Here is a 26,588-nt window from a genome sequence, read left to right as displayed (position 1 = left end):
AGACATTATTTGTCTACCCATATGATGTGGATCATTTTCAGGTTATTAGATTATACAGTGCATTCAGAAAGTATTCCGACCCCTTGACTTTATCCACATTTTTGTTATTCTAAAATGTAGTAAGTAAACATGTTTCCTCATCAGTCTACATAATGACAAAACAAAAACAGTTATATTTAATTGTTTTGCAAATTTATAAAAATAAATAAAAAATACCTTTCGCTATGATACTCAAAATTGGGCTCAGGTGCATCCTGTTTCCATTGATCATCCTTGAGATGTTTTTCCAAATTGAATGAAGTCCACCTGTGGTAAATTCCAGTGATTGGACATGATTTGGAAAGGCACACACCTGTCTATATAAGGTTCCACAGTTGACAGTGTATTTCAGAGCAAAAACCAAGCCATGAGGTCGAAGGAATTGTACGTAGAGCTCCGAGACAGGATTGTGTCGAGGCACAGATATGGGGAAGGCCGCCCGGCCAAACTGAACAATCGGGGGAGAAGGACCTTGGTCAGTGAGGTGACCAAGAACCCAATGGTCACTCTGACAGAGCTCCAGAGTTTCTCTGTGGAGATGGGAGAACCTTCCAGAAGGACAACCATTTCTGCAGCACTCCACCAATCAGGGCTTTATAGTAGAGTGGCCAGACGGAAGCCACTCCTCAGTAAAAGGCACATGACAGCCTGCTTGTAGGTTGCCAAAAGGCACCTAAAGGACTCTGACCATGAGAAACAAGATTCTCTGGTCTGATGAAACTAAGATTGAACTCTTTGGCCTGAATGCCAAGCATCATGTCACGGTGATTTGTAGAATTAACGGACCAAAGCGCAGCATGCATAGAGTTCCACATGTTTAATTAAAGAAACTCACCAAAACAATACAGAACAAAAATGAAACGTGAAGTCAAATGCAGTGCACACTGGCAACTACACACAAACAAACAAGATCCCACAAAAACCCAGTGGAAAAAAGGCTGCCTAAATATGATCCCCAATCAGAGACAACGATAAACAGCTGCCTCTGATTGGGAACCATACCAGGCCAACATAGACAAATAATAACCTAGATAACCCACCCTAGTCACACCCCGACCTAACCATCATAGAGAATAAAAGGATCTCTATGGTCAGGGCGTGACACATCATGTCTGGAGGAAAAAATCCCCACAGCATGATGCTGCCACCACCATGCTTCCCCGTAGGGATGGTGCGTCGGAGGGCATAGCGGGTTTTCGTATAAGCTTCCGGGTTAGAGTCCCGCTCCTTGAAAGCAGCAGCACTACTTTTTAGCTCAGTGTGAATGTTGCCTGTAATCCATTACTTCTGGTTGGGGTATGTATGTACAGTCACTGTGGGGATGACGTCCTCGATGCACTTATTTATAAAGCCAATGACTGATGTGGTGTACTCCTCAATGCCATTGGAAGAACCCTGGAACATATTCCAGTCTGTGCTAGCAAAGCAGTTCTGTAGTTTAGCATCTGCTTCATCTGACCACTCTTTTATAGACCAAGTCACTGGTGCTTCCTGCTTTAATTTTTGCTTGTAAGCAGGAATCAGGAGTATGTAATTATGGTCAGATTTGCCAAATGGAGGGCGAGGGAGAGCTTTGTACGCGTCTCTGTGTGTGGAGTAAAGGTGGTCTCGATTTTTTTTCCCACTCTGGTTGCACATTTAACATGCTGATAGAAATTTGGTAAAACAGATTTAAGTTTCCCTGCATTAAAGTCCCCGGCCACTAGGAGCGCCGCCTCTGGATGAGAGTTTTCCTGTTTGCTTATGGTGGTATACAGCTAATTGAGCTCAGTTTTAGTGCAAGCAATGGTCTGTGGTGGTATGTAGACAGCTAAAAAAAATACAGATTAAAACTCTAGGTAGATAGTGTGGTCTACAGCTTATCATGAGATACTTTACCTCAGGCGAGCAAAACCTCGAGACTTCCTTAGATATCGTGCACCAGCTGCTGTTCACATATATGCATAGGCCCTTGCCCCGTGTCTTACCAGAGGCTGCTGTTTTGTCCTGGCGATGGAGTGTATAACCTGCCAGCTGTATGTCATCGTTCAGCCACGACTCGGTGAAACATAAGATATTACAGTTTTTAATGTCCCGCTGGTAGGATATACGTGCTTTCAGCTCGTCCCATTTATTTTCCAGCGATTGAACATTAGCTAGCAGGATGGAAGGCAAGGTCAGATTAGCCACTCGTCGCCTGATCCTCACAAGGCACCCGGATCCTTTTCCACTAAATTTCAGTTTCCTTCTCCAGCGAATCACATGGATTTGGGCCTGGTCGGCTGTCTGTAGTAGTAAACAAAAAGAAACGTCCTCTCACTGTCAACTGCGTTTATTTTCAGCAAATTTAACATGTGTAAATATTTGTATGAACATCACAAGATTCAACAATTGAGACATAAACTGAACATGTTCCACAGACATGTGACTAACATAAATGGAATACTGTGTCCCTGAACAAAAGTAACAGTCAGTATCTGGTGTGGCCACCAGCTGCAGTGCATCTCCTCCTCATGGACTGCACCAGATTTACCAGTTCTGTGAGATGTTACCCCACTCTTCCACCAAGGCACCTGCAAGTTCCCGGACATTTCTGGGGGGAATGGCCCTAGCCCTCACCCTCCGATCCAACAGGTCCCAGACGTGCTCAATGGGATTGAGATCCGGGCTCTTCTCTGGCCATGGCAGAACACTGACATTCCTGTCTTGCAGGAAATCACACACAGAACAAGCAGTATGGCTGGTGGCATTGTCATGCTGGAGGGTCATGTCAGGATGAGCCTGCAAGGAAGGGTACCACATGAGGGAGGAGGATGTCTTCCCTGTAACACACAGCCCTCAGTCCAGCCTCTCTCAGCATATTGCAGACAGTTTGAGCACTGATGGAGGGATTGTGCGTTCCTGGTGTAACTCAGGCAGTTGTTGTTGCCATTCTGTACCTGTCYCGCAGGTGTGATGTTCGGATGTACCGATCCTGTGTAGGTGTTGTTACACGTGGTCTGCCACTGTGAGGACGGTCCTTGCAGCATGCCTAAGGCACGTTCACGCAGATGAGCAGGGACTCTGGGCATCTTTCTTTTGGTGTTTTTCAGAGACAGTAGAACGGCCTCTTTAGTGTCCTAAGTTTTCATAACTGTGACCTTAATTGCCTACCGTCTGTAAGCTGTTAGTGTCTTAGCAACCTTTCCACAGGTGCATGTTCATTAATTGTTCATGGGTCATTGAACAGGCATGGGAAACAGTGTTTAAAACCTTTACAATAAATATCTGGGAAGTTATTTGGATTTTTACGAATTATCTTTGAAAGACAGGGTCCTGAAAAGGGACATTTCTTTTTTTGCTGAGTTTATATCCCTCCCGTCCAGCTCATTGAAGAAAAACTATTCGTCCAGTTTGAGTTGAGCAATCGCAGTTCTGATGTCCAGAAGCTCTTTTCTGCAATAAGAGATGGTAGCAGCAACATTATGTACAAAACAAGTTACAAACAACGCAAAAAAACTAACCAAATAGCATGGTTGGTTAAGAGCCGATAAGATGGCAAATGTAAGCAAGGTATGGAATTATTACGTTTCAGTGAAATATTATATCTGTTTAGGCTTCTTGCGATCAATTTGCAGTCTACAAATAATTTGTAATTGTGCTCTGGCCCCCGGACCATGCACTCAAGAAAAAATCGTACCGCAGCTGAATCTAGTTGATGATCCCTGGTCTAATGGTTCTGGGAAGACTTAATATATATATATATATATATATCATGTATTGGGGATGTGCATCATTCCCTTTCAAGATGATTCGATACGTATCTACATACATGGGCTCCGATACGATACAGAGCTATACGTTTTAGTTTGAAATGATTCGGTGCCATTAGGTTTGATTAGAGAACAAATTGAATTGATGCAATTCGGATAGATACGATTCGATACACTAACATTTGTTGCATAAATACATTCATTGTCCATTCTAAATTCAAATCTGCTGTTGATAGAGCTCAAGAGCTGGGCCTCTCTGAGCTGGATGTTTGTGTATCAATATTTATTGTTTACAAATTAGCTATGACATAGCCAATGAATAGCACAACTTTCCATTCCACCCCATCTCGAAATTGAATGGTTTTGACCGTTTGCAAATGTAATGACTTTCTTTTCCAGGCGTTTCTCCTCCCACTTTAGTCATGAGGTGTGCCTCGCAAAAGAGGTTTCTCGTTATGAAATTATCAGCTTTACCCTGTATTAGTGGCGTGTATTCATGGATGGCAAGGGAAGCTAGGCTTCCTCAAAAAATTGACCAAGAAAAAATAAATAAATATTTTAATGTTTATCTTTCGTCTCTCTGTGTTTCATAATTTTCCTTCAATTCGCAAGAGGCTGAATATATTTCAGAGGAGAAAGCAACAGAGAGAGCGAAACAATGTCCCTCTGTCTCTATGCCTGTAGGCCATCTATCTGATGTTGTCTGGTCCAAATGAGTATGACATTGTTGCCGCCCATATCATTAAAGGGAAGGGAAGCCAGCGGACATCTGGCATTCCATGGCAAAAACAGTATAAAAAATGGGCCAATTAATGTTGAGTTAAACTGAGCGAGCTCAACTATGAATGATCCTGGCGCACCAAAAAAAAAGTGTAAAGGGAAGCCAGCTTGGGTTTGGCATCACTCCTATCAAATCCCAAGATATGCAATTAACAGAAACTTTGTTGTATCTTGTTGTGTTGTTGTCCTCTCCGGTGGCTAACTAGCCAGCTAACTAAACTTGTCCCTTTCCTAAATTCGCCATGGATAGAGATAGGGATTTGGACTTGTTTTTTGTTGTTAATACTCTGTAGTGGCCAATGATTATAACCACAATTCTGTGGTTACAATCCAACCGTTAATTCATACATTGTTGTACCCGTGGGCTGAGAGGATGGAAGTTCAATATGTAGCTAGATGTACGTAGAAGGCTAATGTTAACTAGCTAATGTTGCCCATGAATCAAAGTTAGGCTAGCGAGCAAGCATTTTAGCCAGGTAGCCTAGGACAACAAAAAACCTGTGTACTGTATGACAGACTGTTTTGTCAATGTCACACCATGATCTGTTTCACATGTCTTGTGCTTGTCTCCACCCCCCTCCAGGTGTCACCCATTTTCCCCATTATCCCTTGTGCATTTATTCCTGTGTTTTTGTTTGTCTGTTGCCAGTTCGTCTCGTCTTGTCAAGCCTACCAGCATTTTTTCCCGTGCTCCTGTTTCTCGTTAGTTCCTGTTTTCTAGTTCTCACGGTTTTTGACCGTTCTGCCTGCCCTGACCCTGAGTCTGCCTGCCATTCTGTACCTTACGGACTCTGCTCTAGATTACCAACCTCTGCCTGCCCTTGACCTGTCGTTTGCCTGCCCCCTGTTTTGTAAATAAACATTTGTTATTTTGAACTGTCTGCATCTGGGTCTTATCCTGGGATCTGATAGTTCGAAATAACAAATGTTTATTTACAAAACAGGGGGCAGGCAAACAACAGGTCAAGGGCAGGCAGGGGTCAGTAATCCAGGGCAGTGTCAAGAGGTACAGAACGGCAGGCAGACTCAGGGTCAGGGCAGGCAGAATGGTCAAAAACCGTGAGAACTAGAAAACAGGAAATAATGAGAAACGCGAGTACGGGAAAAAACGCTGGTATGCTTGACAAGACGAACGGGCAACAGACATACAGAAAACATAGGTATAAATGCACAGGGGATAATGGGGAAAATGGGCCACACCTGGAGGGGGGTGGAGACAAGCACAAGACATGTGAAACAGATCAGGGTGTGACAGTCAACATGAAAGAGAGGAGGATGGCATAGGCGTTTCTCTACAAACACGAATGCCCACGCACACAGAAATCAGAACCATGGACAGCCACACATTTAGCTTACGTTGATTGGACTAAATTGTTTTTGGTATCTTTAAGTTGTCAATGTATTAGACTAAGCAGAGGTGATTTGATGATGTTGAAATGGTGCTGGAATAGTGGAGGCAGCTCCTTTTATCTTTGCGGCTTGTGGTAACTCTCCGTGGTTCTAAATCAATAGTTGTTTAACGGTCCGAAAATGTCCGAAACATGATAACAATAACCAAGCAAATTATGGAATGCAAAATGACTTGTAGATCAATGACTGTCAACACAGTTACATGCCTTTAGTTCGACACTGTTGGAGAAGACGCACCAGTTGTCACAAAATATCAGGTATTTTCAGAAAGTAGAAAGTAATATGAGAAACAAAATGTTATGGAATCAGCCATTCGTAACGATTTTATGATGGATGCATGATGCTATATTTGGATTGGGGTCAGCAGACCAATGCGGTCATATTTTAAACATTTAAATCAGGGACCGATGCATATCGTGAATTGTTACATCCCTATGATATATGCCATTTAGCAGATGGTTTATCCAAAGCGAAGTACAGTCATGCGTACATACATTTTACATATGGGTGGTCCCGGGAATTGAACCCACTACCCTGGCGTTTCAAGCACCATGCTCTACCAACTATGTCATTGAGGGAACAGTGGGTGAGTTCCTCAGGGGGTGAGTCCATTGGGAATATTATCCTTATCCCTGATGGCTTAACTGGCAAGGAGTTTTCCTCCTGTCATTTAACATCGCAGAGACATTGAACATTTACCTTACAAATAAGGACTAAAGATGTAATAAATTATTTTAACAGAGTTATGTATGTAACATATCTCTCTTTCTCTCTCTTTCTCTCTCTTCACCCCCTCTCCTCCCCCTTTCTCTTCCTCTCTCTTCCCCCTTTATCCCTCCAGTGAGTGGTACTTGAATGGGAACTACCTGGTCATCATGGTGTCCATCAGTGTCATCCTGCCTCTGGCTTTGATGAAGCAGCTAGGTGAGAAAACCTAAATAATTGTTTAATTAACAATTTTATAATCATAAGTGACATTTTGTGTTATGTTTTGTAAATGAATTCTCCGAATTTATTTTTTGGCTTACACATGAAAAATGACTCATTATTTTCATATATATATATATATATTTTTTAATTCATCTTGAACAGTCATTTAATTTCTTCGTTGTGTTTCCCCATAACACTTCCAGGGATAGAAAGGATTAAAACCAGTGACCGACCTCTCTTCTGTCTCATTTCTCCTCCCGCTCCTTCTCTTCCACCTTCTCTTTCCCAATCCCCCTCTCTTGCCCCCTCTCATTTTTCTCTTTATTCTTGTGTTACATGGCAAACACTCCCCCACTGTTTTAGGATGGACTCAAAGTAGATATCTGTGCTAAACTGTGTCATGTGAGATGTTACTCTCAGCAGTCTTATGAAAATGTAAAACTACACAGCTCAGAATTCCCTGGCTTCATGTCCATTTAATGAGCTCTCTCATTTAACAAAGTGAAATGTCTACAAAGCTTTCATCAAGTGACAGAGTAAGAGTCTCTGTGTTTTTCTCCCGTATGTGTTGCTCTGTCTGTTTATGTATGCCCATGTCACTGGGATAGCAGTGGCAAAAACTGCTCATTATACAATTACACAAGAGAGAGAGAGAGAAGAGAGAGATGGAGAGGAAGACAGAGTAGAGAAAGGGTGAGAGATGCAGAGATAGGGGTGGGCGGCTGGGAGAGAAGTCCTGACCTCTTGTTAAGCGGTTCTCTCCTTCAGAGAATTGAGCCAAGAGAGAGAGGAGAGAAAGATAGAGAACACAGAGCGAGAGAAAGAGAGAGAGAGCGAGCAGAGAGTAGAAAGAGAGTCCATGCTGCCAGGGCAAAGTAATGAGATGCAGTCCTGTTTAGTTTAGTCCACTGGGCCCTCTAAGAACATACACGCTTATGATCTCACACCCAAACACATTGTCATGAAACTGGGAATGTTTGTATATATTCCCTATAATTAGCATTGGGATTGAGGAAATATTGAGAGTCCTTCTAACCTCCCACATCACTTTTCTCAGAGGATATAGCAGGGTGATGTCTGATGTGAGTAGTTCTGATGTCGTCACTGTGTTGTTTCAGGGTACCTGGGCTACACCAGTGGCTTCTCTCTCACCTGCATGGTCTTCTTCCTCATCTCGGTATGTACTGTCATATTATACAGCTGTAGACCTCCACCTGTTGCAGTGCTCTTGTAATGGACCCAACCCTAACTGGAACGCTGTGTGTAACATAATTTGTATGCAAATCTCCCAGTGACATCAATGCATGAGTTACACACAAGTCCGAGTTACGTGTACGGATCTCAAGTCGGCACAATATGCATGTGTGTCAACCAGTGGCGATTTTAGCATGTTTTTTGCAAATCTTAGTGGGGGGGGGGGGGAAATGTGGGATGCATGCCAGCAAAACCACTACACAATAAAACACTAAACAACACATGAATTGCAATAGACCACATCTACACCTGGCTATCAGCGGGGCCTTGTCTGGCAGCGAAACAGTTAATTCAGCCTTTTAAAAAACATAGCTGATACGGCTGACTTGCTTAAACAAATGTGGTTTCTACTGACAATTGAGATGTACAAACTATGGCATAAGGGGACGACAAGCGGATAAAAGGCAATCCGTAATTTCGATAAGAAATTAATGAGCGAGCTAGGACGGACGTAGTCAATATAACTATTTGTTCAGCACTTTTGAAAATGTACAGCGACAGAATTCAGAACATGAGCCGTACTTACAGTATTCTCCCTGTACACCAAGTCAGAACCGTAGGATAAATAAAGGGGGCATATAAGCAGACAATGAAAGCTCTTACAATATTCAATGATTACATTTCTCAAAACAGGTTATAGGCTACTTGTGCAACACGAAGTCAGAACAGTAGACAAATGAGGGGAAAATAGACCAAATTATTAGGGTGAGGCACATGGGCTATTAACAGCTTACTACACAACATACACGTAGTATTACTTTCTTAGCTACAGTATACATATCTCCCTGGCATATTACATAATTTATGCAGCAGCATACAAGATACGCTTGGACACACCTTGTTGTGCTGTGCCGATAGAGATGTCAGCTTCACTTCTAGTCCTTAGGAAACTGTGCAGTATTTTGTTTTTTTATGTATTACATTATTAGCCCAGAAAACCTTAAGTGTTATTACATACAACTGGGAAGAACTATTGAATATCAGAGAGACGTCAACTTACCAGCACTACGATCAGGAATACGACTTTCCCAAAGTGGATCCTTTGTCTGCACCTCCCAGGGCAGACAAAGTGATTCCAGAGGCCGACCCAAACTGATTCTAGAGGCCGACCCAAAACGACACCACCGGAGGAGAGGGTGCCGGAGCGGTCTTCTAGTGAGGCTTTGGATGCGCGCACAACACCCACCGCTCCCGAGTATATTACTCGCTAATGTACAGTCCCTAGTTAACAAAGTTGATGAAATCTGGGCAAGAGTTGCTTTCCAAAGAGATATCTGGGATTGTAACATACTCTGTTTCATGGAAACATGGCTAGCTGGGGATATGCTGTAGGAGTCCATACAGCCAACGGGATTTTCAGTGCATCGCGCCGACAGGAATAAACATCTCTCCGGTAAGAAGAAGGGCGGAGGTGTATGTTTCATGATTAACGACTCATGGTGTAATTGTAACAACATACAGGAACTCAAGTCCTTTTGTTCACCTGATCGAGAATTCCTCACAATCAAATGCCGAACGTATTATCTCCCAAGAGAACTCTCCTCGGTTATCGTCACAGCCATGTACATCCAAGCGGATACCAAGACGGCCATCAAGGAACTTCACTGGAAACCATGTATCCTGAAACTGCATTTATTGTAGCTGGGGATTTTAATAAAGCTAATTTGAGAACAAGGCTACCTAAATTCTATCAGCATATCGATTGCTGTACATGAGCGATTAACACGCTCAACCATTAATACCCTAACTTCCGCGATGCATACAAGGCCCTCCTCCGCCCTTTTTTTTGCAAATCTGACCATGACTCCATCTTGTTGCTCCCCTCCTATAGGTATAAACTAAAACAGGAAGCGCCCGTGCTTAGGTCTATCCAACGCTGGTCAGACCAATTGGATGCCACGCTTCAAGATTGCTTCGATTACGTGGACTGGGATATGTTCCGTGTAGCCTCAGATAATAACATTGACGTATACTCTGACTAGGTGAGCGAGTTTATAAGGAAGTGTATCGAAGATGTTGTACCCACTGTGACTATTAAAACCTTCCCTAACCAGAAACCGTGGATTGATGGCAGCATTCGCACAAAGCTGAAAGTGCAAACCACCGCATTTAATCATGGCAAGGCGACTGGAAATATGATCGAATACAAACAGTGTCGTTATTCCCTCCATAAGGCTATCAAACGAGCAAAGTGTCAGTGTAGAGACAAAGCGGAATAGCAATTCAACGGATCAAACACGAGACGTATGTGGCAGGGGTCTACAGACAATCACGGACTACAAAAAGAAAACCAGCCCTGTCGCGGACATCGACGTCTTGCTTCCAGACAAATTCTTTGCGCGCTTTGAGGACAATACAGTGCCACCAACGCAGCCTGCTACCAAAGACTGTGGGCTCTCCTTCTCCGTGGTCGACGTGAGTAAAACATTTAAATGTGTTAACCCTCGCAAGGCTGCTGGCCCAGACGCTATCCCCAGCTGCGTCCTCAGAGCATGCGCAGACCAGCTGGCTGGAGTGTTTACGGACATATTCAATCAATCCCTATCCCCGTCTGCTGTCACCACATACTTCAAGATGGCCACCATTGTTCCTGTTCCCAAGAATGCTAAGGTAACTGAAGTAAATGACTATCGCCACGTAGCACTCACTTCTGTCATCATGAAGTGCTTTGAGAGACTAGTTAAGGATCATATCACCTCCACCCTACCTGTCACCCTAGACCGACTTCAATTTGCTTACCGCCCCAATAGGTCCACAGACGATGCAAACGCCATCACACTGCACACTGCCTTATCCCATCTGGACAAGAGGAATACCAATGTAAGAATGCTGTTCATTGACTATAGCTCAAAATTCAACACCATAGTACCCTCCAAACTTATTATTAAGCTTGAGACCCTGGGTCTCGACCCTGCCCTTTGCAAATGGGTCCTGAACTTCCTGACGGGCCGCCCCCAGGTAGTGAAGGTAGGAAACAACATCTACACTCCGCTGATCCTCAACACTGGGGCCCCACAAGGGTGCATTCTCCGCCCCCTCCTGTACCCCCTGTTCACCCACGACTGTGTGGCCATGCACGCCACAAACTCAATCATGAAGTTTGCAGATGACACAACAGTGGTAGGCTTGATTACCAACAACGACGAGACAGCCTATAGGGAGAAGGTGAGGGCCCTCGGAGTGTGGTGTCAGGAGATTAACCTCTCACTCAATGTCAGCAAAACAAAATATATGATCGTGGACTTCAGGAAACAGCAGAGGGAGCACCCCCCTATCCACATCGACGGGACAGCAGTGGAGAAGGTGGAAAGTTTTAAGTTCCTCGGTGTTCATATCTCGACAAATTGAAATGGTCCATGCACATAGACTATGTGGTGAAGGTCTTCAACCTCAGGAGGCTCACCAAAAACCCTCATTAACTTTTACAGATGCACAATTGAGAGCATCCTGTCGGGCTGTATCACCGCCTGATACAGCAACTGCACCCCCCACAACCGCAAGGCTATCCAGAGGGTGGTGCGGTTTGCACAACTCATCACCGGGGGCAAACTACCTGCCTTCCATGACACCTACAGCACCCGATGTCACAGGAAGGCCAAAAAGATCAAGGACAACAACCACCCGAGCCACTGCCTGTTCACCCCGCTTCCATCCAGAAGACGAGGTCAGTACAGGTGATCAAAGCTGGGACAGAGAGATTGAAAAACAGCTTCTATCTCAAGGCTATCAGGCTGTTAAACAGCCACCACTAGCACAGAGAGGCGGCTGCCTACCTACAGACTTGACATCATTGGCCACTTTAATAAATGGAACACTAGTCACTTTAATAATGCCACTTGAAGAATGTTTACATATCTCGCATTACTCATCTCATATGTATATAATGTATACTCAATCCTTCACTATCTATTCTTTACTATCTATTGCATCTTAGCTGCTCTGTCACTGCTCATCCATATATTTTATACTTATATATTCTTATCCCATTCCTTTACTAGATTGTGTGTATAAGGTTTTGTTGTGGAATTTGTTAGATATTACGTTTTGTTGTGGAATTGTTAGATATTACCTGTTAGATACCGCTGCACTGTCAGATCTAGAAGCATATGCATTTTGATACACTCGCAATAACATCTGCTAACCATGTGTATGTGACCAATAACATTTGATTTGACTAGCACAGGAAGGTGGCGCAGCGGTCCTTCGTGGGAAAATTTGTCATGAAAATTTGTCATCAAAGTCTGGTATTCTCTGGATTTATTGTGCTTTCAAGACAACTGGGAACTCGGGGGAAAAAAAGTTGAATCATGATGACAGTGATCTTCAGGTCGTAGCTCTAGAAGAGGCCAGAGTTCCCGATTTACAATTCCGAGTTGGTTGAAAGTTCAAAACGTATTTTCCCAGTTGTAGCTCATTTTTCCAGAGTTCACAGTTGTCTTGAACTCATTGAAGTCAGATTTTGCAGTTCCCGAGTTAACAGTTGTTTTGAGCGCGGCACCAATCATGCTTCATTGACAGCATGACCAATGTTGAATGTTTATAATTTTAAACTAGGAAAAGAGACCCTTAAACCGATGAGCACTGATGCTTTTTATCTATAATTTCTCTTCATTATTTAACTTCATATGACAAGGATTAAAAAGGATTTGCCAGTAGATTGTCGACTTGATTCATGATGAAGACTGCTAGCTAAGATTTTGAAAGTATGATGTTAACATGATCAGTCCAATCGATGCTACTGTAGATATAACGTGGTTTGACATCATTTTAACTGTAACCAATGACCTTGAGCCTTCTTGGATGGAAACTTCGAATGTAACTCTATGACAGCACCCAAGGGGCTAGAATTGTAGAGCTCTACCCTTAGACTTGGCGATGACGTAGTGTCCCCATGAGTGGCAGAACACTGAGCCAATCACGGCGCAACGCTCCGTATTTCCTGCTGGCTTGCGCCACCACCACAGAAAGTACTGAGCTAACACATGCATTTTGGAGCTGCCTTACTCAAGAAAACAAAAAAGAGACCATGTTTGTATGCGGCTTTATTAACTCAATTATATATATATTTTTTCTATCGTTTGCAAACTGATATGTGACACGTATTAATGCCAAAATAACATGCAAAACAGGCAAGCCCAAAAAATGCTACAAATGTGGGGCTCAAAACAGCCCTGAATGATGGGTCCCAACAGGTGTCAACTAAACTTTTTCATATCTGCAGTAATCGTCATGTTTTGGGATCCTTGCAGGAAAAGCAAATAAATTCACTGTGCTGGGCTTTCTGAGGTCTCACTATCAGTCAGTGATCTTTAATAATGGAACACTAGTCACTTTAACAATGTTTACATATTTTGCATTACTCATCTCATATGTATATACTGTATTCTATCCTATTCTACTGTATCTTAGTCTATGCCGTTCTGACATTGCTCACCCAAATATTTATATATTCTTAATTCTCTTCCTTTACTTTAGATTTGTGTGTATTGTTGTGAAATTGTTAGATATTACTGTTAGATATTACATCACTGTTTGCGCTAGAAACACAAGCATTTCACTACCCCCGGCAATAACATCTGCTAAACACGTGTATGTGACAAATAACTTTTGATTTGATTTGATCAGAGGGTCAACCTCTTTAATATTCCGCTCTCCTCTCAGATTGTTGTGGACAAGTTGTGTAACCTGCAGTTTCAAACGGCATTAGTCTGTGTGTGTGTGTCTGTCTGTGTGTGTGTCCATATGTGTGAGTGTGTGTTTCTCTGACCTAGTTTTAGTTCTGTGTGCTGTGCTCTAATACATGCCCACTGCTCTCTGTCCCTGGCTGGGCCCTAACATATTTCCAGCCTTTCTGTGTAGACTAGTATTATGTATGCAGGCCCATTTCCTCCAGGCTCCTCCTCTCATCCATCCAACTCCTCTTTCCTCTCCACAGGTCATTTATAAGAAGTTCCACACCCCCTGTCCCTTTTTGGACTTTACCTTTAACAGCACAGCCAGTGTGACTGCTGTTACCAATGACACTGGTTACAACCCAGCCTGCATTCCGAAAATGGTCAACCTCAACTCACAGGTATACTCTCCTGTATAGTCAGCTCCATCAGTCAATCCATTCCAGCCCTGTTATTCAAGTAAAAATGTAGCATGTTGCTAATGACAATGGGAAAAATCTATAATTTACACTAACCTGTTTGCGCTATGAACAATCCCACTGTGTCCACTGAATTCCCACTGCATTCATCAGACCCTTGTGCTCTAGAAAGAGTAATGCAGGTCTGAATAGGATGCAATAGGATTATCCATCATGTGAAGGTTAGGGGTCAGCCTCTCAGTGCTCTCTCTCTCTCTCTCTCTCTCTCTCTCTCTCTCTCTCTCTCTCTCTCTCTCTCTCTCTCTCTCTCTCTCTCTCTCTCTCTGTCTCGCTCTCTCTCCTTCTCTCTCTCTCTCTCTCTCTCTCTCTCTCTCTCTCTCTCTCTCTCTCTCTCTCTCTCTCTCTCTCTCTCTCTCTCTCTCTCTCTCTCTCTCTCGCACCTGCTGTCTCGACCTCTGAATGCTCGGCTATGAAAAGCCAGCTGACATGTACTCCTGAGGTGCTGACGGGTTGCACTCCCAATAACCACTCGGATTATTATTTGACCCTGCTGGTCATCTATGAAAGTTTGAACATCTTGAAGAACAATCTGGCCTTAATGGCCATGTACTCTTATAATCTCCACTGGGCACAGCCAGAAGAGGACTGGCCACCCCTCAGAGCCTGGTTCCTCTCTAGGTTTCTTCCTGGGTTTCTGCCTTTCAAGGTTTTTTTTCTTGGTCACCGTGCTTCTGGTTTTCTGTATCAGCACTTTGTGACATCTACTGATGTCAACATTGATTTATAAATACATTTGATTGATTTATTGTCTGTGTTACCAGACTGAAATGCCAGCTCCCGTCTGACTAGAGAGTAGAACCACTCAGGGACTCATGTCATTCTCTGGGGCTGTATCAGACCCAGTAACAGTTTTCTCTCTTTGGGCCAACTCTTGGTTAGGGTTATCAGACACATAACAGTCCACTCTCTGTGGGACAACTTTGGGTTAGGGTTATCAGACACAGTAACGGTCCTCTCTCTCTGGGTTAGGGTTATCAGACACAGTAACGGTCCTCTCTCTCTGGGTTAGGGTTATCAGGACACAGTAACGGTCCTCTCTCTGTGGGTTAGGGTTATCAGACACAGTAACAGTCCTCTCTCTGTGGGCCAACTTTGGGTTAGGGTTATCAGACACAGTAACAGTCCTCTGTCTGTGGGCCAACTCTGGGTTAGGGTTATCAGACACAGTAACAGTCCTCTCTCTGTGGGTTAGGGTTATCAGACACAGTAACTGTCCTCTCTCTCTGGGTTAGGGTTATCAGACACAGTAACTGTCCTCTCTCTCTGGGTTAGGGTTATCAGACACAGTTACAGTCCTCTCTCTGTGGGTTAGGGTTATCAGACACAGTAACAGTCCTCTGTCTGTGGGTTAACTCTAGGGAAATGGCCCTGATGGGAAAGGCCTGGCATTTCTGGGACTCATGTTGTCTGACTATTGCTACGCCTAGTCTACTCTAGGGCTATTGAAGTGGTTAAATACATAAATTGCCGTTATATATGATATACATATTATGCAGTACTAATAGTAACAGTATAGTTGTAGTCTTTTGTAGTCAGTCATACACTGAAGAATTAGCGGTAGAGTATTGACTAGTATATATATATAATCCTATTGTTATACATATATAATCCTGTTATTAGCATCCCTTAAAGATGTGTGAGATTTCCTTAGTTACCCAGGCTAGTTAGACCAATCCCTCCTGCTGATCAGCTTACAGCCCAGGCATCGGTAAGCCGGCTAAAGCTGGTCAGTAGCCAGGTCCAAGTTAATCACAGGGAAACAATTAGCTCTGTGTGATGTGTGCGTGAAGGCCCTAATGGCTAGTAAAACGATGGGTTGGTGGTAAGATGGCTGGGGCTGGTGCAGCCTTATCCATGGTGACTGTGTGGGTGGCCAGTAATAAACTGGTCCTGAACATCTAAAACTAAGAGCATCGTATTTGGTACAAATCATTCCTTAAGTTCTAGACCTCAGCTGAATCTGGTAATGAATGGTGTGGCTGTTGAACAAGTTGAGGAGACTAAATTACTTGGTGTTACCTTAGATTGTGAACTGTCATGGTCAAAACATATAGATTCAATGGTTGCAAAGATGGGGAGAGGTCTAGCCGTAATAAAGAGACGCTCTGTTTTTTTGACACCACACTCCAAAAAGCAAGTTCTGCAGGCTCTAGTTTTGTCTAATCTTGATTATTGTCCAGTCGTGTGGTCCAGTGCTGCAAGGAAAGACGTAGTTAAGCTGTAGCTAGCCCAGAACAGAGCGGCATGTCTTGCTCTTCATTGTAATCAGAGGGCTAATATTAACACTATGCATGCCAGTCTCTCTTGGCTAAGAATTGAGGAGAGACTGACTGCATCACTTCTTCTTTTTATAAGAAACATTAATGTGTTGAAAATTCAAAATTGTTTGCATAGTCAAATTACACACAGCTCTGACACACACACTTATCCCACCAGACATGCCACCAGTGGTCTTTTCACAGTCCCCAAATCCAGAACAAATTCAAGAAAGTGTACAGTATTAGCAACACCTCACGGCACAACGTCTCTCCCCTATTTGACCTAGATAGTTTGTGTGTATGCATTGATATGTAGGCTACGTGTGCATTTAAAAAAATGTATGTAGTTCTGTCCTTGAGCTGTTCTTGTCTATTAATGTTCTGTATTATGTCATTCTGTATTATGTTTCATGTTTTGTGTGGACCCCAGGAAGAGTAGCTGCTGCTTTTGCAACAGCTATTGGGGATCCTAAGAAAATGTCAAAACATACTTCACAGTGTTCTATTTTTTCCAGACGGCCTACACCATCCCAATCCTGGCATTTGCCTTTGTGTGCCACCCTGAGGTCCTGCCCATCTACACCGAGCTCAAAAAGTAGGTGCCCCACTTGCAACAGGATGCAGCGCTGTAGCTGTTTACTATTGGACCCTGAATTCAGTTCACACTGCAGATAGGAAAATCATTATGTCAGCTATGTGCTTGGCTACTCATATGCCTGTGTCATATAGCACACTGCCTTGCATTCTCAGTAATGTCATGTGTAAATATGCATGGCTAGCCTGGTCATAATCTGGATAATCATCCTGCTGCCTTGTTGAACCCACTATAACATCTGTCTCTTTAGATTCATCTGACGTGTTCAGCCACAATATTACATTCCTTATGTAACTTCTGAAGCAATCTCAGTCAAAGTACAGTATGATGACAAAAGCTAAAACTGGCCTTTTTTGTTTGTGTCTTTGTGGGTATGTTGGTGTGTGTCTGTGTTTATGGTGTGTGTAAGTGTGTGTGACATCACATCATGCAATATTCTCTGATTTCAGCCCCACCAAGCAAAGGATGCAGCATGTGTCCAACATCTCCATTGTAGTCATGTACACCATGTACTTCCTGGCTGCTCTGTTTGGATACCTGACCTTCTATGGTGAGGCACGCTCACCTCCATGTCATTACGATGCTCTTTCTCTCCCGCTCCCCTGTTCTCTCTCTTTTTCTTTTTCTCTCTCTCTCTCTCTCTCTCTCTCTCTCTCTCTCTCTCTCTCTCTCTCTCTCTCTCTCTCTCTCTCTCTCTCTCTTTTCACTGCTGCTCATCCTGCTGCTGAATCTCATGCTTTTTCTCAGGCCCATTTTACATGAGTTTCAGGCTAGTTCATTTCGCTAACAGCAAAGCCACTTCTCACGTTTGCCATTCATTTGCATGGACACAGCTCTTTTAGGTTTGAGAGGCTGTTATAAAATCAGTTAGTTAGTCTCAGATGGGAAGATGGGTCATGTCATGTGGCTTCAGAAGTTTAGATAGTGGTAGAGAAACATAATGAAGTAACTACTCCTCCTAGTGGCCATTGTTCATGTCAGACCGGTTTGTAATATCCCAGTGACTCTACTCTATGACATTGTTATAAGCACAGTCAGAGCAGTATATTACTGTAGTATACACAGATAACTGCCAAAATAATGGAAACACTTGAGTAAATGAGGGATACAAAGTATATTGACAGCAGGCGCTTCCACACAGGTGTGTTTCCTGAGTTAATTAAACAATTAACATCCTTTCATGCTTAGAGTCATGTGTAAAATTCTGGGCAGGCCATTATTTTGGCTACCATGGCTATGCTGCCATAGTATGACAATGCCCCCATCCAAAGGGCACGAGTGGTCACTGAATGGTTTGATGAGCATGAAAATTATCTCCAGATCTCAATGTTTTCCATCACCATCAACAAAACACCAAATTATGGAATTTCTGGTGGAAGAATGATGTCGCATCCCTCCAATAGAGTTCCAGACACTTGTAGAATCTATGCCAAGGTGCATTGAAGCCGTTCTGGCTCGTGGTGGTCCAGCGCCCTATTAAAACACTTTATGTTGGTGTTTCCTTTATTTTGGCAGTTACCTGTATCTCAGTATAAGGCTCTGAGCAAAATGATGAGCAGCATCTAACGTGTAAGACAGATTTTGTATGCCTTCTAATGGAAAAAACATTGTTGTGAATGATATGTTGCGTATAATTTGTACGACATTTTCTGCTCTTACTGGAGTTGGTGGTTATTGATGCTTCTCTAAGCCCTCCTGTGTGTCTGCCCCCTATAGGTGAGGTGGAGTCAGAGCTGCTGCACACCTACAGCCGTCTGGACCCGTACGACACCCTGATCCTGTGTGTCCGTCTGGCTGTGCTCACTGCTGTCACACTCACCGTCCCCATAGTGCTCTTCCCTGTGAGTAGCCTAGTTACCTCAGCACAAATGGTGTCTGGCTCAATGAAACTGTGTAAGTAAAGATGTACAGTGCATTCAGAAAGTATCCAAACCCCTTGTCTTTTTCCAAATTTTTTACGTCACAACCTTATTCTAAAATGGATTGAAAAAATATGTATTTCCTCATTAATCTACACACCCTATAACGACAAAGCAAAAACAGTTTTTTAGAAATTGTTACAAATTTATAAAAAAACAAACATATATATCACATTTACATAAGTATTCAGACCCTTTACTCATTACTTTGTTGAAGCACCTTTGGCAGCGATTACAGCCTTGAGTCTTCCTGGTACAAGCTTGGTACACCTGTATTTGGGAAGTTTTTCCCATTCTTCTCTGCAGATCCTCTCAAGCTCTGTCAGGTTGGATGGGGAGCTTCGCTGCACAGCTATTCTCAGATCTCTCCAGAGATGTTCGATCGGGTTCAAGTCCGGAAGCCACTCCTGCATTGTCTCGGCTGTGTGCTTAGGGTCGTTGTCCTGTTGGAAGGTTAAACTTCGCTCCAATTTGAGGTCCTGAGCTCTCTGGAGCAGGTTTTCATCAAGGATCGCTTTGTACTTTGCTCCGTTAATCTTTTTCTTGATCATGACTTGTCTCCCAGTCCCTGCCGCTGAAAAAAAATCATGTGCCTTTTACCGAGGAGTATCTTCTGTCTGGTCACTCTGAAATAAAGGCCTGATTGGTGGAGTGCTGCAGAGATGGTTGTCCTTCTGGAAGGTTCTCCCATCTTTACAGAGGACATCTGGAGCTCTGTCAGAGTGACCATCGGGTTCTTGGTCGCGTCCCTGACCAARGCCCTTCTCCCCCGATTGCTCAGTTTGGCCAGGCGGCCAGCTCTAGGAAGAGTCTTGGTGGTTCCAAACTTCTTCAATTCAAGAATGATGGAGGCCACTGTGTTCTTGGGGACTTTCAATTCTGCAGAAATGTTTTGGTACCCTTCCCCAGATCTGTGCCTCGACACAATCCTTTCTCGGAGCTCTACGGACAATTCCGTTGACCTCATGGCTTGGTTTTTGCTCTGAAATGCACTATCAACTGTCGGACCTCATATAGACAGGTGTGTGCCTTTCCTAATCATGTCCAACCAATTGAATTTACCACAGGTGGAAGCCAATCAAGTTGTAGAAACATCTCAAGGATGATCATTGGAAACAGGATGCAACTGAGCTCAATTTCGAGTCTCGTAGGTCTGAATACTTATGTAAATAAGGTATTTCTGTTTTTATTTGTAACATATTTGCTAAAATGTCTAAAAACCTGTTTTCACTTTGTCATTATGGGATACTGTGTGTACTTTGATGAGGAAACAAATTAATTTAATCCATTTTAGAATAAGGCTGTAACTTAACAAAATGTGGAAAAAGGGAAGGGGTCTGGATACCTTCCGAATGCACTGTATATTATGTTTACTTAAAATGTATGCACTGGCTGTCACTTTTGATTAACGCATCTGTTAAAAGGGCATATTATTATATTAAAGCAGTGGCTTTCTGCTTCTCTTTGATGAAAGGGTGTGTCTGTGAATAAGAATAGTGTTGTGACTGTGCTTTTCTCCTCATGTTCTCGTCAGGTAAGGAGAGCCATCCAGCAGTTGTTTTTCCCCAACAAGACATTCTACTGGCCCCGCCACATTGCCATCGCTGTCACCCTGCTCACTCTCATCAACATGCTGGTCATCTTCGCGCCTAACATCCTGGGCATCTTCGGCATCATTGGTAGGAATTTTTAAAATGCACATCTCTAGGAACTATTCCTTTCGACGCAAGGCTACCTGAAATTGGACTTCATTGGATAGAAAAGGGCACAACTGCCTATGAGCGAAAGCTTAGGAATGAAGATGATTTGTAAAAAATTCAAACGTTTGGTAGTTGATTTGTGATTTATCGAGGTAGGACATTGATTTATATAGTATACAGTAGAATGCCCCAGAGAGCTCAGTGCAGCAGGGTCCGGTGGGTTTAATGGAATGATCCCGGATGAGCCCCCATTATTATGCCAAAATGTAAAACAATTAGTAACTTTACTTCAGGAATATACTTTTAATTCTGACTTTTTTAGAATGAAGCAGTCTAATCTTCTGAACTGTCATCATGACTTTACTAAGAGGAAATGTAATTGTACAGACAGACAGAGATCTAGTTGCCCTCAGCTACTTTACAGTTAACCAAGTGCCCTCACAGTTTATTTACCTTAATTTAACTAGGCAAGCTAGTTATTTTCAATGACGTGCTATGAACAGTGGGTTAACTGCCTTGTTCAGGGGCAGAACGACAGATTTTTACCTCATCAGCTCGGGGATTTGATCTTGCAACCTTTCAGTTGCTAGTCCAACACTCTAACCACTAGGCTACCTGCCACCCCACAGTTTAATGATCATAGCGTCTTTAATTTCTCGCTAGACCTTTTGATCCCCTATGCATTAAATCCTCAATGACGGATTTGGAGACATTTTAGGGGAAAGCTCTTAAATCACCTCAGGAATGCATACTATAAACCTTAATCAAAGTCTTGTGATCGTTATGCAACTGAAACGTTCAATCATTTCCTCAAGGATTATAATGCCTTAGTTTTAGCATTTTATTGTCTCCACTCTGAGTAGTTTCATTCATATTTTTGAGTGAACAGTAATAGTAGTGTGTTTAACACTATGTTTAAGACTTTCCATGCCAATAAAGCCTTTTGAATTGTATTTATTTAGTTTCTGCTGGTGTCATTCTGACAGTCAGGGAGACAAATTACACTTTTTGGGGACTTTCGTGACATCGCTAGGCTACCTCCTCACTGATAAATTGCGCTCTTGTTATTCTACAGTTCTGTGAAGCTCATTGTTTGACACGATGGCTAAAGAGTGTCTTTGTCTTCTCCTCGCTCAGGTGCCACATCTGCCCCCTGCCTCATCTTCATCTTCCCTGCTGTTTTCTACATCCGCATCGTACCCGAAGAGGAGGAGCCCATGCGCTCCACACCCAAAATCCTGGTGAGCAATGTCCCCTAGCGCAAAAGACAACTGTCATGTCTTACTGGAACTCATTACTGTTAACTATTGGTTTTTAAAGATAATGTATTTTTTACACATATTTTATTTAACTAGGCAAGTCAGTTAAGAACAAATACTTATTTACAATGACTGCCTACCCCAGCCAAACCCTAACGATGCTGGGCCAATTGTGTGCCGCCCTATGGGACTCCCAATCACGGCCGGTTGTGATACAGCCTGGAATCGAACCAGGGTCTGTAGTGATGCCTTTAGCACTGAGATGCAGTGCCTCAGACTGCTGCGTCACTCTGGAGCCCACATGTATCTTTCCGGTTTGTTTAGTATGGGCATGTAAACAATTAAGCATAAGTGCACATAATAGAATATAACATAATAGAATATAACATAATAGAATATAACACAATAGAATATAACACAATAGAATATAACATAATAGAATATAACATAATAGAATATAACATAATAGAATATAACATAATAGAATATAACATAATAGAATTTAACATAATAGAATATAACATAATATAACATAATATAACATAATATAACATAATATAACATAATAGAATATAACATAATAGAATATAACATAATAGAATATAACAATAGAATATAACATAATAGAATTTAACATAATAGAATATAACAATAGAATATAACATAATAGACTATAATAATATAATATAATATAATGGAATACAACATAATATAATAGAATATAACAATATAATATAACATAATAGAATATAACATAATATAATTTAACAATAGAATATAACATAATATAACATAATAGAATATAACATAATATTAAATAACATGATAGAATATAACAATAGTAAATAACATAATAGAATATACCAATAGAATATAACATAATGGAATACAACATAATATAATATAATAGAATATAACATAATATAAAAGAATATAACATAATATAAAATAACATGATAGAATATAACAATAGAATATAACATAATGGAATACAACATAATATAATAGAATATAACATAATATAAAATAACATGATAGAATATAACAATAGAATATAACATAATAAAATATACCAATAGAATATAACATAATGGAATACAACATAATATAATAGAATATAACAATAGAATATAACATAATAGAATAGAATATAACACAATAGATTATAACATACTAGAATATAACATAATATAACATAATAGAATATAACATAATAGGAATTTGACTGTGAGCTTTCAATTAGATTAGAATAACTACAGAGAGTGTGCCTGGAGATTATCTGCTGAAACAATGTTTGAATTGCTAAATATAGACGATGCAAATTCATTTTATTCACTCATCCATTCACAATCCTTTCGATATATTTGCTGAGTGAGTAATGCAGTTTTAATGTCATGCCACTCTAATATCATAATTACAATTCAGAAATGTATACACAAGCCCTAGACTACAATAATAATGATTTAATAGCTTTGAGTTCATTAAGGCTGAAACTCAATGACAGAGTCATCAACTGTGTGCATTACCTCTCTCACATCCTTTCTCACTCTCTCTCCTCTACTCTCTCTCTCCCTCTTTCTCACTCTCTCTCTCATCTACCTCTCTCTCGCAGGCTGCCTGCTTCGCTGGAATAGGCTTCCTGTTTATGATAATGAGCCTGAGCTTTATCCTCATTGATTGGACGTCGGGGAGTAGCAAAGCCAGCAGCGGTCACTAGACCGCTTCTACCGTCTTCAGTTTTTATATTGTAAATCTAGACCTGTACGGTATTTTCTCTGTGTTTTCATGGATCATATTTTGTAGAGGATGTACTATCTCTTCCTCCAGAAAGAGTGGGCCAGAGAGTCTGGAGATGGGGAGTTCAGTCTTCTGGAGGTTTCTGCTCCCCTCTGGAAGAAGATAGTGCATTCGAAACAAATGTAATGTCAAGCTGGCTCGCTGAATCTGCCACCACCTCCTATTCCAGCCCTTCCCCCAGACCAGACCAGACCCATAACCCATGACCCTATAAACTTGTACTCTGTGAATCACAGCAAGAATCTAACTGCCACACTTTAGTCTAGACAACCACGTAGCTTTCTTCAACAGTAGGGGAGAAGAAGGCACAACAGATCGTTGGGGGCTGGACAGTTATTTTATATTTGTAGCCAAAGTCTACTGTATTAAGTTATTCATGAAATTAGGTAATGGCAAGATTCTGTGCAATAGCTGAGGAAATGTGGCATTAAAAGCTATTGGACAGTGGCATCATCCAGTGACCCGTGCTGCTGTTGTCACCCTGGTGGCGAGGTGTCATCCTTCTAGACGCTCGGCTTCAGTCCTCACAGATATCAGAGGATGGAACCATACAACTGATATGCAACTGTACAGTGTATACAGTGTGTATAGAGCAGGTTGACTCTACCATTACAATACAGTATGATATATATACAGAGAGATTTATTTTTTTATCATTTTTATTTGATAAAGCGTATAATATGGACCTTTTGAGTCTCTCCTCAGCAACAGTATCATATCACATTGGTGTGTCTCTTTGATACGTGCACTCAACCATATCAGAATAGCTTTTTCATGGTTCGAGGAGCAGCTCTGATGTCTAAAATTGAAGGAATGCTTGGCTATACTCTCAGTATGAGGGTCTATTTTAGAGATGGAGGTTATCGTTAACTTGGTCCTGGATCGGCGGGGGTGTATATCTCTGCATTGTCGTGTTTTGATCATTTGAGCGCTCACTAGGACCAGTGTCCTTAGTGGCAGAGAATGCTCTCTACCTGGGTATGTTGTTGTGTTGTTTCTGAACATTTACTGAACGTAATCAGAGATAACCCAAAAATATAAAGAAAACTCACGGTGTCAATTCATTACGTGGAGAATCAAGGATGACGTGTGTAAATATGGTTATTTCCAGGACAAGCTTGTTTTTTTCCCTAACTAAAGTTCAGTCTAGTGACATGGTGCCATGATAAGCACACAATGTGGTATCAATGCCTCTCTAACATCCCTGCAAAGTAGGTGGTTAGTTATAGCACTTTCAGCTGATATGTACAACTTCTTCCTGTAGCTATTAATCAATTGATATGCAAACAATTTATTTGTAAGATACTCATACGTTTTATAGATATGATTTTAAGGGACAACCCTTTATAATACAAATTACAATCTCTGAAAAATCTAAGTCTAAATCCTAAATAAATTGTATAATCCTATGTATGTTACTTTACAAAACAATATGTATTTAAGGTCTAACATGGTACAAAGACGTTTCCTCCAACTACTTGAAGCTCTTTCTCTCCTGTTCTGTGTCTGCATAGTGTTTAGCAGCCCTGCAGTGATTTAAGTGTGAACATGGTGTGTACATGGTGTGTGAACATGGTGTGTACATGGTGTGTGATCATGCTATGTGTCTGTTCGTCTGCTTCAGTATGGAGCGAACACAATTATGTACAGTGGATGTACTGTAAGGATTGTTAGTGTGTCTGTTGTTGAAATGAAACATGGCTCTACTGTATTTTAATTGTGGTACTTACTTATATACTATTGTATTGTGAAACGATCAATGGATACATGAACCATAAGTGTAATGTGTAAATCCTAGGCTTATGAATCCCATTGACTCTTACCAAATTAGTCAAATAAGATTTAAAAGGCTGACTATGAACCTTTCATAATCTCAGACTACTCTGTTGTCAGGTATGAGTGGAATAGTATTTCTGGTCAGTTTCTAAACATCCCTGTAGCTGCTTTTGGGGACTGCCTGCCAACTCTTGCAGGTGTTGAGCAGGTTTGATACAGTAGTCAGGTGGAATGTCCCCTGTCTCTCTCTGTTGTTTTCCTTGTGATGAAGTTACAGATTCCACACTACAGTGAGTGCTGTAATTTTGTATATGAGTATTGTATCATTGTTATGTCAAACTTGGTTGTAAAGCGCAACAAACTCCTCTCTCTCTCAATCAATCATTAATACATGTTTCCTTAGAGAATAACCAGTCTGCATGAGCCAGTATACAGTACATCAGGATCAGCCAGCTCTGCTCTCTCTATCTATTACTCATTTATTTAATAGCTTAATGGATGAATTTGTTTCTATTTAAATAAAGATCCATGTTTAAAGTCATATTTTAACAACATGTTTGTGTTATTCTGATTTCATATACAACTGGTATATTATTATATGATAGATCAGCCCTTACACATACCATGTGTACCACCAGGGGGAGACATTCTGAAAGTGGCTGAGATGATTTCTGACTGTCTGATAACGCTCCTTATACAGTTCTCTCATTTCCTTGTGTGATTTAATGAAATTGGTATAGTTCATGAAATATCGACTTCAACCAGCATTTCTAAATAATGTATATAAATGTAAACTCTTTATATTCAATACGCATATCTAGTTTGTATAATGTAAAAAGCAAGAACTGTAGTTTTAGTCTGATAATTAAAAAGAGAAATGTAATCATTTTTAAAGTGCTTTTAAACTATTTTGCCCTTCATTTTATGTCTTTATTTTTATTGTATGTCAATATATTTTAAAACATTGCTGGCATTTATTGTACTGTAAA

General features: G+C 41.5%; 1 protein-coding gene across 4 annotated transcripts in view; it reads left to right on the top strand.

The window, feature by feature from the left end:
• LOC111970120 (sodium-coupled neutral amino acid transporter 3) overlaps positions 1 to 24,081 on the top strand; it is a 77,480-nt gene extending 53,399 nt beyond the window's left edge. For all 4 annotated transcript variants that reach the window (XM_023996642.2, XM_070445617.1, XM_023996645.2 and 1 more), the window contains 9 exons: positions 6,802 to 6,884; positions 8,009 to 8,067; positions 14,080 to 14,217; positions 17,069 to 17,148; positions 17,598 to 17,698; positions 18,865 to 18,989; positions 20,602 to 20,746; positions 21,905 to 22,008; positions 23,639 to 24,081. In XM_023996642.2, coding sequence (XP_023852410.1) covers positions 6,802 to 6,884; positions 8,009 to 8,067; positions 14,080 to 14,217; positions 17,069 to 17,148; positions 17,598 to 17,698; positions 18,865 to 18,989; positions 20,602 to 20,746; positions 21,905 to 22,008; positions 23,639 to 23,743 — 940 coding nt within the window. In that variant the 3' untranslated portion in view covers positions 23,744 to 24,081. The remainder of the gene's footprint in view (positions 1 to 6,801; positions 6,885 to 8,008; positions 8,068 to 14,079; positions 14,218 to 17,068; positions 17,149 to 17,597; positions 17,699 to 18,864; positions 18,990 to 20,601; positions 20,747 to 21,904; positions 22,009 to 23,638) is intronic.
• Positions 24,082 to 26,588: the final 2,507 nt, after the last annotated feature.

Source organism: Salvelinus sp. IW2-2015, linkage group LG11 (genome assembly GCF_002910315.2).
Source record: "Salvelinus sp. IW2-2015 linkage group LG11, ASM291031v2, whole genome shotgun sequence".
NCBI classification, from domain to species: domain Eukaryota; kingdom Metazoa; phylum Chordata; class Actinopteri; order Salmoniformes; family Salmonidae; genus Salvelinus; species Salvelinus sp. IW2-2015.
This window is presented reverse-complemented; position numbering and strand designations above follow the sequence as displayed.